Here is an 18,191-nt window from a genome sequence, read left to right on the forward strand (position 1 = left end):
GAAGAGCGACACCAACAGTTTTTCGTTATGTTATTGCATAAGCATAAAGGTCTACATTTTTTTTAAATAATCCAGTTAGTACTTCATACTAGAAAATAGAAAAATAAAGAATAAGGTGCCAAAGAGATTACGCACATTGCAACCTTTTTTTCATTCATGATACACTGGCAGATTGAAGAGATTACCGTACGAAAAGTTTACGTAAATCGCATTAGCCAGTGTGGGATTTTTTATTTATTTATAAAAAGTAAAAAAAAACATATATCAGAAAATAACAGAGATAGGAAGCTGAAACTTGCAAGAAATAATACCTACTTGTCATAAGGGCCCATACCAGATAATTTAGTCGTAAAAGAGATTACGCATATTGCAACCTCTTTTTCATTCATGATACACTGGCAAATTGTAGAGATAATCGTACGAAAAGTTTACGTAAATCGAATTAGCCAGTGTGGGTTTTTTTTTTATTATTTATAAAAAGTAAAAAAAGAGTCATATATATCAGAAAATATTTAACAGAGATAGGAAGCTGAAACTTGCAAGAAATAATACTTGGCATGAGAGCTCTTAATTAAAAAAATACTGTAAACATTTCGTGGAAGGGCCGCTATTCCATGAAAACACGGCTACGCTCTTTGAACATCGTAGCTCTGTTGATAGAGGACTCTCTCAATTATGTCCCTTTATTCCAGCTATTACTTATGTTAAACAATGTTAACTTAACATCTAGTTTTGATTGAATAACTTTAAATCTTCTACTCCACAGTAGAATTAAATTGGTTAAGCTCCCGATAATTATTCTACGAATGTCTGAAAATATTCAATGAATTATTGATATGACACTAATACAAGTACCTATAGGTACCTACTTGTACTTAATAGATCCTACCTTAGCTTTTCGCTAAGTAATAGTTTTAATAAGCACTTGAGGCGCTACAGTAGTTATATGGTGAAATAATAAGTTCGAGTAGGTAAGATTTAGGATACCAACTTGGGTAGTAGCATCTTCACAGATTGTATCTGGAAGTGATTATTGTACTAAATTGTGTTACTACAAACAAATGAATGAGTATTTAAGTTCCACTTTACAATTCCCGTATCATTAGCCTGTCGTCCAGCAAAAAACAAATAATATAAAGTCCGTTTAAAACATAAACCCTGATGTTAAGTGCGTCATTCACCATCAGAGTGGAGCAATTGTCTTGTTTGTTACAACTTTCCTATCACAACATCTTCGGTAAAACACAACTAATATATCGCGGCGTAAAACAATGGTTTGGATGGAAGGACACATGCAAATGAGCTGACCTGGCCACCAGCGTAGCTTGACCTCTGGACCATCTTCCGAGTTAGAGGCGAGGTGATAAGTTCTCGCTGTCGAAGAGGTCGAGGGGTCTTAAATAAGTGGCTGCCGTGAGTTGGCATGTCGGTGGTCGGCTCAATTCGACACTGCCTCTATAATTCGAGATGATCGCACCGGAACGAGCTTCGGTTTCACTGTTTCCACTGCATCTGTTAATCAAACACTAAGAACTTGTTTAGTTCAGATCGTAAGAATCGAAAAAGGAACAATCGCCTCATTAGAATAAACATATCTAATTTAGAATTTGTTTAGCTACTTATACAATATACAAAAGTCATTCATAATAAATTGAAAACTAAAAAAAATATTTTAGTATAAAAAATAGTCAGTTCAAATGACATCAATACAAGTAGAATATAGAGTTAAGAAGATCCTATAAGATATTATATATTTGACGACCGGTTTGGCCTAGTGGGTAGTGACCCTGCCTACGAAGCTGATGGTCCTGGGTTCAAATCCTGGTAAGGGCATTTATTCGTGTGATGAGCATGGATATTTGTTCCTGAGTCATGGGTGTTTTCTATGTATTTAAGTATTTATAAATATTTATATATTATATGTATCGTTGTCTAAGTACCCTCAACACAAGCCTTATTGAGCTTACTGTGGGACTTAGTCAATTTGTGTAATAATGTCCTATAATATTTATTTTATATTTATTTATTTTTATTTATTACACATCTGCTCTCCATCCCCTAAACTTGCTCCTGGGAAGTTCTTCCTAATGCTACAAAAACAAAGTACCTGTAGTAGGAATTATATAGATAATTTTTGTACCAAGCAGAGCCTGAGATCGCGAGTTCGAATCTGTCCGAAGTGGCGAGTTTTTCCATTCTTCCTTTATTAGAAAAAATATACGTATTGTAATAGTCATACCTAAGGAATTTCGCAGGTATATTGTAAATCAATGGAACCGCGCACCCAACCTCCATCGGATTTGGCCGTTTATTTCAGTATTGTGCATCGGACGAGGAAGCGAACAAACGCAGGAAGCTGATATTAATTAACACGATAATGAATACCAGCTTGAAGGCAGTCATCGCGGTCCTTGGGTGATAGGGATCACTTAATGATCTATTGTTTATGAATGACAGTAATGATGCGTGAAGGTGGAAGGCATTTGAAATATTTTTCAGGATTGGTTAAAATATTGTTTAGGCTCATTTTCTAGAATGTTAGCTAGTTAAATACTAATCATTAATCAAATTAGAAAAAAATACCTTTCGGAAAGATATTGTTTGCTTCGTAAGCCGGGGGTTGGCACATTTTAGTTCGCGAGCCGCATGCAGCTCTTGCGGGGTGGAATTAAGCTCTCCTAGATTCACAAAATTCCTGTTTTATTTTATTTTAAGAAACTCATGTATTCTCTGCGGCTAGCCATTTTATAAAAAAATGCTAACCCCTGTATTTACCTTAATTACTCCAAAATTACGCACTTGGATACACCTTTGTACCTAAGTAATCTTTTTCATATTTTAGCAACAACAACCTTCATCCAAATATTAGTTAGGTTATGTCAAACGCCATTTCTTTCAATCCGGGATAAACTGCTACTCGGGCTCCTGTCGCCATTTTGAGGGAGGTCTTTGTCCAGCAGTCTTTTTGCTGGTGTGATGATGATGATTGATGATGGTGTCGTTTTTTAATTTTGTTGATATTTTCTACCTCTGATTGACTCGAAGGCCTTAGAGGCTGCCATCTCTCTAATATAATAATAATAAATGCTGCTCAAATAGCTGCGGGGTAGGTAGGTAGGTAGAGTAAAGTTAAGCGGTTCAAAGTAGGATGCCGACGACCCTTGCTTAGCGCTGCATCACACTTTAAACCTGTGGCACTTGCGCAAAAAGGGTACAAGGCTTGCGCAGCTCAGGTTAAAAAGGGTATAAGTTCAATATACCTCTTATGCCCTTTTGAGAAGAAGGCGCACACGGCGCCTCGTAAGACTCAGTGTGGTACCGCCGAACCGGCTAATTCTGGGTTTCATGTTGCTACTGAGTAAGGCGCTGTATGTGTCGCGCCTAAAGCCACGTCACCACGCACCACACATCGCCAAGGCTTCTGAAGTAGTGGAGTATGTGCCTACATCAGACGACCGGTTACACACTGAGGGCGTTTCAGCTCCGATCACGCCACTACGTGTGCACTTCAACACATATGTGGTGCGCGTGCCGTGTCCGCTGCAAGGGACCATCGAGAGCGCCGACTTCTGGCCGAAGGGTTTCGTGTTTCGGAGGTTCCGAGACAAAATTCTGAATGCGACATAAGACCAAACGATTCAACGAAGCCACGCCGTTTTGTCGCCTAAATAGTGTTTAGCTTTAAGTTTCTATTAAAATGCATATGTATGTTAGTCAGTAGGTAAGGTATTTTGTAATTTAGGCCTTGTTGCCTGATCAATTTTATTAATAAAATATAATTTTCATTAGATTCACGGATTATTTATTAATTATGTAAGGTACACAGCAATGAGAATCACGCATCTCCTGTGGGCATACATTTAAGGGCGGTAAAACATGTGTCATAAGATTATTACTGCACAGAAAGTATTTACGGCTAACTTGACTCTACATATACGCAGTACATCAAAGTCAAAAATAACAAAACATTTAACCGAATTAAGTTTCCCTTCCTTCTACTTTTAATATTTAAAGCCGGTAAAATTTAAAGGGGATAAAAAGTCAGGAAAAAAACGGTAATTAAAAGGAAACAAAAGGTATCACTGAAACTAACGCCGGGAGATAGAGATTTCGCAAGACATAAAAAGGATTTTAACGTTTTACCTCAATTACTCTGAAAATACTTAGGTATGCTCGTTTAAAGATTTTCTCGTGACGTCGCTCGGTATATTTATACGAAAATAATACTGCTATGGCATGCAGGGTAATGATATACCTACAACTGAAATTCAATGAAAAGTAGACATGTTTTCTTGATTTTTCTATCGAGACAGCTTTAACCTCGTAACGTTTTGGTGCGATTTTTTTCATTGCAGTTGTCTTTGATTAAATGTGTAATAAATGTAATAATTCAATATAAAACTACGATTTTACGTTAGCCTCTTAATAGCAACAAAGATAATATATAGTACTATCTAGGTACTAGACTAGCCGAATATCTAGGATCAAGTGGTCCAAATCTGCGGTTCCTGGTTCGGACGGAACACAGGATGCCGTGGCCCTCGCCTATTAGCGCTGCATCTCAGCTTAGAGCCGGCGCAGGTTCGGGCACACTTCAAGCTAGTTAATTTCATACGTGTGTGTGCCATACCCATTTTATTGTATACTTACGAGTAACTCGTTCGCATTTATCAAGTAGACATTGCAAAGTTAAGAGATTAAAAGCTAATTTTTACGCTGCGTTGCACCCTACGGCTTACTTATTTATTTTTAACAGTAAGTGCTGGAACCTCAAACAAGAAAAAACGTGATATTATGTACCCAAAACGTTAACTTTTATTGTCCACAGAGGTGATATTTTTCTAAAATGTGCTTAGCCCGGGTATGTTGGTAGATAAGACTTGTAATTTATACCCATCTACTTGGGGTCGGCCCTCCTTGTCCTACTTCTCCACTGTACACGATTCTTTGTGGTGTCTTTGTTGTCGTTCATAAATCAAAATCATCATTCATAAATTGAAATCAGCGAATTGAATATTTTCATTTATAAACTAACTAGATAAGTTATGAGATATATAGATACATAGCATCCTATATATAGAAGATAATCACTGATTAGATATATTGGCGGTTCTTAGTTTCTTTAAAGGAACCAAGTCTGACATTTATTAAAACGGACGATTTTAATAGTTACATTTACGACTACTCTATAATTATTTTATATTATTTTTATATCCGGCAGATTCTAGTGATCTTTAAATTATGACTTAAGAGTTAACTGATGTTTTATATGATTATAAGTGATTATTTAGACTTTTATTGCGTCAGTTATGACCACTGTTCAAAATAAATTTGTAGAAGTAATTTTACCCTGTCAAGCTGGCCTTGCATATAAAGGCCTGTTTTATCAGGTTAGGTCGCTTTTTAAACGATTTTCTGATTGTTTACTATTATAGCCACCAATAACAACTACCTACCGCAACATTCGTAGTATGCTATATAGTGTTGGTAACATATAAAATTCCTTGATACACAAGTTGTCGACACATTGTATCCTTCTCTACGAAACATTTTCGCTACGTACCTACTATATAGAGGAAAACTATGCCACAGGCTATGACGTAGCGCTACTTGCATAGCTTAGCAGTGAATACGTAGAATTATATTTGGTATTAAAAGATATTATTTGAATCGCGTTACAGCCTAAACCTAGCCTAGCATATAGGCATTGGCTTATAGGACGATTATTTGCTTCCTTCTGTGAATTTCATGACTAGATATGATATGACCATTGTACTGTGTTTCTAAAATTCAAAAACTTCCAGGAATAAAAATTACACCTACCTATTGCTTGTAGTGCTTCACAGGCTCAATATTAATAACAATGACGTCCGGGCGTTTTCACGCGGCGCGCCTCCAACCGCGCTCATTTTGACCGCGGTATATAAGAGCGCCTTTGTTTTTTACCTTCATAGTCAAACCCAATCCTCTACAGTCAGCTGTGCAATGAAATATTAAAAACAAAAATAAATACATTTCCACCTTCGCCGCAGTAGGGTGAAGTGTTGCCATGTCTTGGAAAGTGTTTTGTGTGTTGTGTGTGTGTGGCCTAGCCCGGACTCAGGTGATCCCGGGCAAGTCCCGGACGAACGAAGGGGATTACAATACTGTGAACACCGATGGATCCTTTGATTTTGGGTAACTGAGTGCTTTGCTATGGATCGATTGGTATACGAGAGCTTTGAAGATTACTTAGAGCAGGTTGATTAATCCGATTAACTACGGGTATTTCGATACTGTTGTACAGATAAGATGTGATAAACTAGATCATGTCATCAATTAACAATTCGTTTTTATTTTACGAGTATTTGCGGTAATGAATTAATGAATCCTGGAAATTAATTTGAGAAACTAGAATAGACCAAACCAATGAAAATTTATTCTAGATTGTCACGTTTAAAACTTTGCACTGTTTTTATTACCTATCTACTAAAAAATACTTAAAATATAAATATGGCGCTTCTAATAAATTTACGAGTATATGTACTTAGCATTATATAAATCATGATAATAGTTTAATTACACTTAAAAATCTTGGCTGTTTTATGTCGTATGCCCTGTCACCAACTAACACTACAACTCGTACAATCCAATTCAGTAAATACTTATCTTCGATTATTAAAAACATTTCATATTCTTCACTATTAATAATAATTTTGCTTTATTATGTCACAATCAATTTTAAAAATAGCCTTCTCATACACAAAATATGATAACTTCATATGCCTACATGGGTCATATATTAAAGTAGTTATTCGACGACAGATACGCGAATAAGGACCGGGGCAGCAGCTACCACTTGGCGCACGGTAACGCCAACAAGGTGGTCGGCGGACGCTTCGGCGCCGTGGACCCGGCGTCTGGCACCGTCAAGGAGACCGTCTACACCGCCGGACCCAGAGGGTGAGTGATGACATATAACCTGACATCCATATGAAAGTTGAGATATTTCGACGATGTCTATTATCTACCCACACGACGGTTTAGGGATACTTCACTTTTCGATTGTCGAATTGGGCTTTTGTTAATCTTAACAATCCTTCAACCCTTTCAACTTATCAAACTTTGAACATGCGTAGAACCGGTGCGATGCGTAGGAGTGTAGTGCGCATTGATCAGCCCGTCTAAGCCGCAGAAAAAAAAAACATTTTCTTCTGTGATCTAAGCTAACTCTACCTACCTACATCGACTTTGCAGCGACAAAGGGTGCCACTATAAATACCATATTTTCACAGAGATTTGACAATTATTGTGGCATACCTTGCCAAGTCGGTGCAGAGTTAGCGTGGACTGACTCTATACGTATTCAATGTGTAAACTGCAGTAGGTAAAGGTTATCTGCCTCACGGTAAGAAGTTAACAGGTGCTACCCAACTGCTACTGGGTGCTTAGCCAACGTGCCCACCGTTTATCGCTTCGTAGGTAGCGTAGCGTAGTCATCTCTCTCTATCACTTTTCTACATTAGTACGATATAGTGATAGTTGTCTCGTTCGCTACGTGTTAACGATTGACACGTTGGCTACGCACCCTGATTTACTTATGTTTAACAGCTCATAAACCAAAACAAAATACCTTTAGACAAGTTTAACGCCGCACCACGGTTGGCTACAATTTGAAGCTAAGCGGGTGAGGTATGCCATAAAAGATTTTGATTCTTACTTATATCATCAAGGCTTAATGTAGGAACCTTTTAAATAATATACTGTCTACCTACCGTTGATTACCATTCAGGCATATTTGTGATATCTGTGAGAACTTACTTAGTTCTACTCGAACGCCCTTAATCGCAAGATTAGACTCAGTCTTGCTAAATAGTTAGTCCTATTAGCATTCATATATAACATATACCTATTACCCAATGTCTAGCACACACTATCTTGATATGATTAGATAGCATTGGAACTGTATGCATAGATAATTTTGGTTCAAATTTTGATTAATAATGTATACATAGGTGTACAGATATTGTCGGTACATCTCATGCAAAGGCAAGGTCAGGAGCACTAGAGCGTGCGGATAGCACCGTGAGTAAAAGGTGCATGAACCATCCTACAATCTTGCTACAACTTCATTGTTATCGAAACATACTCGCTATATGGAAACAGGTAAATAAGAAAGTGAGCGAGAAGTGACTTGACTCTTGCTATTGCAGGACTGGAAGCTTACACAAAGTAACATTTCGACAAAGGTCCTAGTTATTTATTGCATGGAGAACTTGTTCGTATTCACGGCACGGACGAGATAATATTTCTGATCACTATCTACTTTTAAAATACGAGTAAAAAACTTGTATATTAAGCGTATCACATTTATTTTCCCATAGTTTTCGGGCGAAAGGTCCCAATGTGCACCGCAAGATGGACTTAGACCAACGGCCGCGCGGGCCCATCGGCAACAAGGACGACCCCTACTTCGACCCCAACGAGGACCCCAGCTACGCGTACAAGTTCGACACCCGCACCTACTCCAAGAACGAGAACGCTGACGCCAGGGGAGACGTTAAAGGTAATAACATCCCATAACAATAAAAAAATAATGATTATTTTCGAAATTAGGAATTTAAAAAATTGCAAAGATGGACATATACATATAATGTCCATCTTTGCAATTTTTTACACCCCCACACAGTGCCCGGCCTGTACCATCGAAGATAAAAAAAAAATTATAACTTATATTTACCTTGGTACTTATGTGACGAATTGACCTCTCAAAGAATATATCTTCAGACGAAAGTGGAGGAGTCGCGCAAAATCGCCTTTTCATACAAACGTAGTCCTCAATTTTCCTCTCTGGATATTAAAATGATTGAAAATATTTTGACACAGCTTGTTGTATATTAACTACAGCTATTGCCTGTACATTTGATTTTGTTCGAATTTTTAATTATTAAGTATAAGGGTTTCAGTAGGAGCATTTAAAAATTTCTATGAAATGATTTTCGCTTCTAAATTTTAAAATAATAAAAAAAACGAAATAAGTCATACGTAGGGGCATAGCTATGATTAATATACATCAAAATATGTAAAAATATTTTCCATAATGTCCATATCCAGAGAGGAAACTGGGACTACGTTTGTATGGAGCAACCGCCTTTCCTCTTAATATTGCTTCACGCGGAAGTTAGGTACCAATTGGTTGAATTTTCTTTTAGTCCTGACGTAATTGAAGATAATAAACTATTGTATTACAAAGCTATTGGGGCCTTAACCAAGATGACAATCGTATATCGACAAACGCCAAATAAAAAGAAAAAATATATTGCGATGCTACGAAGAGTCACGTGACAATTTATATACATTAATTAAATTTCGATTGGCGTTTGACTATCAAAGATTGTCATCGTGGCTAGGCTACTTAGTATATACCATCGACGGCATACATACTTATAAAATACTCTAAATAATATAAGAGTCTACTAACTACTCTAACATTCATGTGAAAATGGGTCCCTTTGCATATTTTTTTTATACAAATGTTTCTTACTACTACTATTTTTCTACCACCAACTCACCACCAAATCCCGTAATCAGGGCACTACTCGTACGTGGACGACGTCGGCGAGCGACACGACGTGTCGTACATCGCGGGACGCGATACCGGCTTCCACGTGTCATCGGCGCACCCCGACAGCCCCAACCTGATCGGCTCGCCGTTCCATCGAGCCCCGCTTGTACGAGGGGAGACCCGGCCAAGGGGACGCACTGCCGTCCAACGCGGGCTGGATGGCTCCTACAGGTATTACAGACGTCTTAGATAGAGAGACTATGTAAATGGCCGGATTATACTTTTGGGTCCTATGATTGGCTTGCCGATCCATTGAACCTCGCTCGTGTGTGGGGAAAGACCCCCGAGAGAACGGGCGGCCGTGCAAAGGGGGCTGAACGGCTCCTGCAGGTATTACCGTGTTAGTCAAGATAGGGGCTCCACATACCAATATGTACATCGCCGGGCGTGACTGTAAGGTCTATGTGTCGACAACTCACCCCAACAACCACAAACCTGATCAGATAGTTGTTTCAGCCCTGTGCCCTGTTGAGACCACTTTTTGAACAGATGTAGATTTTTTCCTTAATCTAATGAAATCCGTTAACTAAGGGAAATTGTTCGATGATATTTTTCTATATTACGATCTCGCACGTTTTTTCGTTTAAATAAAATATTAGTTACAAGGAAATATGATTTATCGATTAACGTAATTCATTATTTTATAAAATTATATTACCTATCTACTGTTAAATACTGATTTGTTAGAAATTGCATGACACGCATTATTATTAGTTGCAGAGTTGATATTAATCACCTTTCACCTACATTTACAGTTGATTTATTTTTCGTTTCCTACCGTAAATAAATAGAAATAAGTCAATTAACGCCTGAGGATGTTTAGTTAGTCGCCACAAATGTATTGACTTAAACTAAAATTGGGGGCGTAAAGGTATGTTTACTCTGCCTTGTATTTTTTTCATTATAAGATTTATAAGTCAATATACTTACATACCTACTTAATTACACATCTTTTGTGTTCGGCTGCGGTGTCATGGTCGCATTTTTATCACCTGCCATGTAATGCGTCACTTTCGCACTTACACACTTCTTAAGAACATGACAGGCAAGGTGACAAATTATAAAGATTAAAGAGCCGACCATCTTTGCCCTGCACGGAAACTATTTAACTCGTCAAAGTGACAGATGTGATTTGCCTACCATATGGCTATTTTGAAGGAAAATGGTCATTTATGGTAGCCACGTCATGTCTTTTATTTATTTGAGATAAATAAACCTTCATTAAAAATAAGTTGAAACTACAGTAGTTATTTGAAATCTATTGATTAAAATGGCAGCAGTTTGAAAAAAAAAACACTATTATGCAATTTTCCATAAACAAGTACTTAAAATAAATAAGTAAAGGCATAAAAATTACTTTACCGTAATGAAGTAACCTCATAAAACATACACCTGCAATCACAGACACCACCGAAATCAGAAATCATTTATTGCGAGCCATGAAGGCAAAAGATATATGGTTTCAATATTCTTATTTACTGTAGGGCGAATAGTATCTACAAACACAACTAAAATAATTTCTAAACAATTTGAAATGTTATAGATTCATATCAGCGGGCCCAGATCAGAGGCGAACGGAGAGCAGCGATGCACAGGGCAATGTCCGAGGCTCCTACACTTTCCTGGACGACAAAGGCGTGCAAAGGTAATAATACAAGCCGGGTATGTCAGGGTATCAAGTCAAGGAGACAGAATTAAGAAAAAGTAGAAATGGAAAACCTTACGTTCAACGGATAAAAAGTAGAACATTATTTCACAAATACATTCATCCTGCGGTGTGTAGGTATGTATATTAAAAAAAAAATCAAAAATACATCAATAATCCTAACGCACCACAGCTAATGGAGATTTCCGACGGGATTTTTTGCTGTAATATATTAAACCATTGTATAAACTTACACCGTGGGCCCATATAACCCGACAAATCTTAAAGGTGTTTTCTTGACCGCATTAGAGACTAAAATGTCGTACAAAATTTTCTTAAATCGGTCTTGTTTTAGAATTAATAATAATTTTTGTGAAAATATCTTTCTGTAATAAATTAATGAAAAACACTTTTTTAGTTGTGACGCTGCCACTATGTGACTTCGTTTAGATATATGTACCTACTGACAGACATAGACATAAGGTTTAAAGGAAACCCTGGAAGGTGTACATAAACCGAATACAGAAAACGAAAAAAGATAAAACTATTTTTATCAAATCTCATATAACAGTGAACGCGCCCCTCGGTTCATCCGATCACTGCCTCGTCCGGACACAGGTACCATGCGCGCGGCCCGATCCACCTCGGCCAACTAGCTCGCGACGCGTGTGGCAGTATAAGTCAGCAGATTGGGACGGACTGCGTGAATTCTACGCAGCGTACCCGTGGAAGCAGCTCTGTTTCACATCAGAAGATCCTGACTCCTGCTCAGCTAATGTCGCCGAGACAATATTGATGGGAATGGATTGTTTCATTCCCAACTCGGTAATAGCTGCGGGAGCAAAGAGGCGTCCTTGGTTTAATCGGCCCTGTAAAGAAGCTTCAGTACGCAGGCAGGCCGCTTACAGGGCTTGGATCAAGGCCGTCGCTAATAAGGATCCGAACGTTTCTGATGTGAAACGTAAACTAAACGCTGCCTCGAGGTCCAGTAAAAAAGCCATTGCCAGGGCTAAATACGAATTCGTCGGCAGAATTGGTGAGAAACTAGCGGGCTACCCTACTGGGAGTCGCGCGTTCTGGTCTCTTGCCAAAGCTGCCGAGGGGAATTTCTGTCAGTCGTCTTTACCACCGCTGCGTAAAACTGATGGTGATCTGGCCCACAGTGCAAAAGAGAAGGCCGATCTTCTTGGTACTCTTTTTGCCTCGAACTCGACTATGAACGACGACGGTAGCGCCGTGCCGCCCACCATCCCGCGGTGCGCATACTCTATGCCTGAAATCTCTATCACGCAGAGGGATATTCGGCGGGAGTTGCTATCCCTGAACGTCCATAAGTCGAGCGGGCCCGACGGTATACCTGCAGTTGTGCTAAAGCGGTGTGCTCCTGAGTTGTGTCCCGTGTTAGCGCGTCTTTTCACGCTCTCCAGCAACAAACGGCATGTTCCATCTTCGTGGAAGACGGCCCTTGTGCATCCCGTGCCAAAAAAGGGCGATAGATCGGACCCATCGAATTACAGGCCTATCGCTATCACCTCCCTTCTCTCTAAGGTCATGGAGCGTATAATTAACGCGAAGCTCCTGAGATATCTAGAGGAACACGATCTGATCAGCGACCGCCAATATGGCTTTCGCCATGGTCGCTCGACTGGTGATCTTCTAGTGTATCTCACACACCGCTGGGCTTCGGCCATTGAGAGTCAAGGTGAGGCATTGGCAGTTAGCCTGGATATAGCGAAGGCGTTCGATCGGGTCTGGCATCGGGGTCTCTTGTCGAAGTTACCATCATATGGACTGCCGGAGGGTCTATGCGAGTGGATCGCTAGCTTTTTGTCCGGCAGACGCATACGAGCCGTAGTAGACGGAAGCTGCTCTGATAGCATGGACATTAACGCTGGCGTTCCGCAAGGTTCTGTGCTATCCCCAACGCTGTTTCTGCTGCACATCAATGACATGTTGTCTATCGGCGATATTCATTGCTATGCGGACGATAGCACTGGGGATGCCTTTTACAGAGGCCGCGCTAACATCCCTCGTTCTGAGGTGCTGGAGAGCCGTGAAAACCTTGTGTCGGATATTGAGAGTACTCTATCCAGAGTTTCGGTGTGGGGTCGGGATAATTTAGTCCGGTTCAACCCCACAAAGACACAAGTTTGCGCGTTTACCGCTAAGAAAACCCCATTTACTGTGGTCCCACAGTTCCAAGGCACAGCCCTTACCATGTCAGGGAGTATTGGGATCCTCGGTGTCGACATCTCCAGTGACGTCCAATTCCGTAGTCATCTGGCAGGGAAGGCTGCGCTGGCATCTAAAAAACTCGGTGTGCTCAATAAAGCAAAGCGATACTTTACTCCAGGGCAAAGACTGCTACTTTATAAATCGCAAGTGAGACCCCATATGGAGTATTGCTGTCACCTTTGGGCAGGAGCACCTGGATGCCAGCTTGGGCCCTTCGACTCAGTTCAAAGACGTGCTGTAAGAATCGTCGACGATCCCAAACTCACAAGCGGTATTGAACCTTTAAGTCTAAGGAGAGACTTTGCCTCCTTATGTGTGTTCTACCGCTTGTACAATGGGCTGTGCTCTGAAGAATTGTTTGACATGATGCCCACGGCTACTTTCTATCACCGCACCGCCCGCCGTCGGCAGGATGTTCATCCTCACACCCTAGAACCTAAATGGTCACGCACTGTGCGGTTTAAGAGGAACTTCCGCCCGCGCACGCTCCGGTTGTGGAATGAGCTACCTGCCGAGGTTTTCCCGAGGGTCTACAGTATGAGGTTCTTCAAAAAAGGAGTGTACAGATTTTTAAAGGGTCGGCAACGCGCATGTAACACCTCTGGAGTTGCAGGCGTCCATAGGCTACGGTGACTGCTTACCATCAGGCGGGCCGTATGCTTGCTTGCCACCGTCGTGGTATAAAAAAAAAAAAATTTCTTTTGTTCCTCTGACCTCAGGAATGCGTGGTCAAAATCTGGCTGGATTAATAAGCCCACGGTATACATCTTTTCATAGTTGACATAATACGAATTAGCTTCATGCAGCCAAGCCTCCAGTCAGTCCGTCGCTGACTATAAAATGTAACTTCTTACCAACCACCTTCGTACAGTCGGCAACATAAGTAGCTAGGCGGGTAAGGTCACCATCCACCATCTGAGCACAACTTTTATGTTAAGACGAAACCGGAGGACCCGCACGAACTCGCGTTTTCATACAAACGTAGTCCTCATTTTCCTCTCTGGATATCTACATTATTGAAAATATTTTGGGACAATTTGTTGTATATCAACCACAACTATGCCTCTTAGTTTTTTTTTTTCGATTTTTTAGTTAATTAGCAGCATTAATAATTTTGTATGACATCAAATTTTTACAATAATCAAAAAAATCTACAAAAGTTAAACGTAGGGGCATAACTATGGTTAATAGACATTAAATTATATAAAAAAAAATCCATAATGATAATATCCAGAGAGGAAAATGGGGACTACATTTTTATGCAGAAGCGGCCGTCCCCTTTCCTCTTAAGGCGCCGTAAGTTCAGTTCCTTCTCCTCGGAGCTCGCTAAACACGACCGTGTGTGCCCGGAATCGCGGATATCATGTGATTGAATTGTTTTTTTTTTGGTAAGTTTGAACAAAAACATGTAATCAAGGAGTTCAAAAATAAAATTACGCATTTTTAGAAGCAATTGACATGTTTAATGGGTTTTGTGCAAAATTCTTAGTCAGACCAAGACAGGTCTGCAACGGTTTTGATAGCACACGCAAGGGTTAGGTATTTTAAACGTCAAACTTCTAAATATGAAATTATGGTATATACTTAAATAACATTTGCACTGCGTTTGCTATCAAAATCCTTGCAGACTTATCTTGGTCTAGCTCTACAAACTTTTAATGCGGTTTTAGTGCGTTTTAGATCTAAATATATTCGTGTTATTATTTCAGGTTCTGAATCGATGAAGCATTGACCTACTACGATGTGATGAAATTACTAAAGGCTTCAAAGTTGCTATTAACATTTTTGGCAACTGTAATATGATCTAAAAAAGCGCTAAGACTATTAAAAAAATACTACTGAATGAACCTTAAGAGAATAAGAATATAAGCCATTGTGAACACCTCGCCTGGCGTAGTTACAACTGCTGCCGACTGTACTATCACATTTTATAGTGACATGAATGGTTGACCAGACTGAAATAGTTAATTTAGTGACAGCCCTGCCCAAGTAATACATTCAAAGCTAAGCTCGAACTATTCATTGCCCCCAGAGGCCGATTGGTGATTCAATACGTTAGTGTGTAACGATATGTAGCCCCCTAAAGCAGCCTCGTAAAGTTTGCACCAACTCGAAAAAGACAATACAATGAATGTCCCGCAAGAGCGATAGTTGACGTAATAGCACTATGGCATATGATAACTTAGCATGATCGGACTTTACACGTACGTTCATATTGAAACTTTTATTTATATTCCTTAACTATTATTTAATTTGAGTATTTATAACGTTCAATGAATCAAGTTTTATCAGCGATAGGTTTATAGATAATAAGTACCTAATAAAGAAACATTTGAAATGAACTTATTCCGTGGCATAGGCACGCTAATTAGAAACATACGCGTAAACGCAAAACTCATGAATTAATTAATTGTCATCATTTAAATGAATCGTGTAATATTAAATTGATATAAACATAATAGATATAAGACGTGTAGAAATAAGTTTGAAATTGTGACCTGTAATACCATATTACCAATAAATTATGTGTCTACGTCTATACCTACGAAACCTACCTACGAAAGAAAATGTATGTACGATCGTTCCAGGACGGTGAACTACATAGCCGGGCCGGGCATCGGCTACCGCATCGTGAAGAGCAACAAGGACCCGTACATCCCCGCCTACTTCCCCACCATTCCCAGCGCGTACGACTCCGACTTCGTAAGCGCGGGTGCCACCGGCTTCTCGCCCGACGACACAGGAGTTGGTGATATTTTCCAAGGTACACCATCCACTTACTTGCGTACTAAGTAACTTTACTAGCCGGGCCGAGCATTGGCTACGTCCCCACCATTCCCAGCGCGTACGATCCGAGCGCGGGCGCCACTAGATTCTCACCCGACGAGATTTGTAGTAGACGGTAGACGAAAGGTGATGTGGTGATATCTTCCAAGTTATACCAGCTACTTACCTACACTGTGTCGGTAACACCAAACTATCTGTGACCGTAAAAACGATAGGAGAATAATATTTGCCTAAGTATACAGATAAACCTGCGCTTATTCTAGAATACCTTACTAATGAAAATTAATTCGAGATATTTTTTTCAATTGTTTTAGGTCCAGACGCTACTGCTGCTTCAGGCCACGTAAAGCCTTCACCATTTTCAGATAAAGACAAACCTGGCAAGCCCAGCAAAAAGCCTATTAAGCCCACCAGGCCCACGGGCTACACTGACGACGACGACGTCACCGGAGATGGCGATTATTCCCAGTCCTACAACGGGGATGATGACAATAAAGCTCCTTTTGACAAGGGCAGTGACGACGGTTCTTACAACCAGGGCTCTTTTAACCAAGGCAGTGGCAACAAGGGCCCCTTTAACAAAGGCAGTGGGAACAAAGGTCCTTTTAACCAAGGAAGCGGCTCTGGCAGTCAGGGTTCTTACACCCAAGGAAGCAGCAGCAAACCCCCTTTTAACCAAGGTGGAAGCAATCAAGGATCGGGGAGCAGTGGCGGAAGCCAAAGCGGCAACCAGGGCGGCGGCAGCGACGAAGACCTTGGCTTCGACGGAGACGCAGGATTCGGAGACAAGCCCACCAAAGGACCAGGTGATGATGATGAATAGATGGCAAGCAGATGTTAGTGATCATGTCTGATTTTTCAAACTGACAGAAACTTTCAGACCACCGAAAAGTGAATCAAATTTTACTTATCACTTTCTTGTTTGCTTATTAATGTAGAATCTATTTGCCATTTTCTACAATTCTGGTTAAATCTTGACAACTTGTATTTAGAAGTTCATTTTATCTTTTGTCTATTAAAGAAATTATGAGCGACACGTATAATCACAGCAAATAGCAAGATCCGCTTAATCACATTTGATAGAAGAATGCACTGGACCCTTTTATACAACTCGCTTGATCGCAATAAACTTTATTCACGACCAATCTGGTTTTAATTACACCACACCTTCCGGCACCAGCACAAGCAATGCACCGCATGGACTTTAGAACTGATTACAAATTACAGGCAAACCGGGGCGGCCAACGAGCAAGCCTTATAAACCGGCGAAGAAACCTTATGTGCCACTAAAACCTTTCCAGCCGACGGATACTAATGACGGGGACGATTACGACGCTGGAAAAGGCGACAAAGATGGTCCGCTGTACGGTATAGGATTCAATATACACCACACTAATCCAGGAACCACCATTATTAGGAATATAGGCCAGGACTACTTCGGAGTCCCTCCAGGTGTGTCGGTCCGAGCGCACGTACAAAGCATCGACTTGTACCCGTACGAATCGAAACCGATCTCGCCATCTGAAGCTATAGAAAAAGATAAGACGTAAAACTATTATCTACCTTTTATAAATTATTGTTTACTTGTAAGTATAACCTAAGCTATTCGAACATTTCAATAACAAAATTTATATTAAACCATATTTTGTATGTATAATTAAAAACGCCTCATGACTTAGCGAATAAAAAGACTTCAACATTAGTTACTTCTTTGTTTGATTGGGTTCGTATGTCAGCGCAATTCACAATATCAAACATAACGCAAAACAATATAATAAAACCCAATCTGTTAATTTTTTAAAAAAATTTATTCGATTAACACGACTGTAAATATTTAACAAAATGCAAAATAGTAACTGTTACAAGGAGTCAGTACTAACCTACAATCGAAAAGTGGCAATTATTATATGTTCTTACTAA

The 18,191-nt window shown here is 39.9% G+C and overlaps 1 protein-coding gene across 1 annotated transcript; it reads left to right on the forward strand.

The window, feature by feature from the left end:
• The first annotated feature begins 5,943 nt into the window (after window positions 1-5,943).
• LOC133519822 (uncharacterized) lies at window positions 5,944-18,191 on the forward strand. Its single transcript, XM_061853937.1, has 8 exons — window positions 5,944-6,177; window positions 6,805-6,942; window positions 8,364-8,545; window positions 9,571-9,775; window positions 11,148-11,249; window positions 16,073-16,248; window positions 16,586-17,077; window positions 17,499-18,191. Exons 1-8 carry the CDS (start codon window positions 6,050-6,052, stop codon window positions 17,819-17,821), a joined length of 1,746 nt encoding a protein of 581 aa, XP_061709921.1. The 5' UTR covers window positions 5,944-6,049; the 3' UTR covers window positions 17,822-18,191.

Source organism: Cydia pomonella, chromosome 7, assembly GCF_033807575.1.
Source record: "Cydia pomonella isolate Wapato2018A chromosome 7, ilCydPomo1, whole genome shotgun sequence".
Lineage (NCBI taxonomy): Eukaryota > Metazoa > Arthropoda > Insecta > Lepidoptera > Tortricidae > Cydia > Cydia pomonella.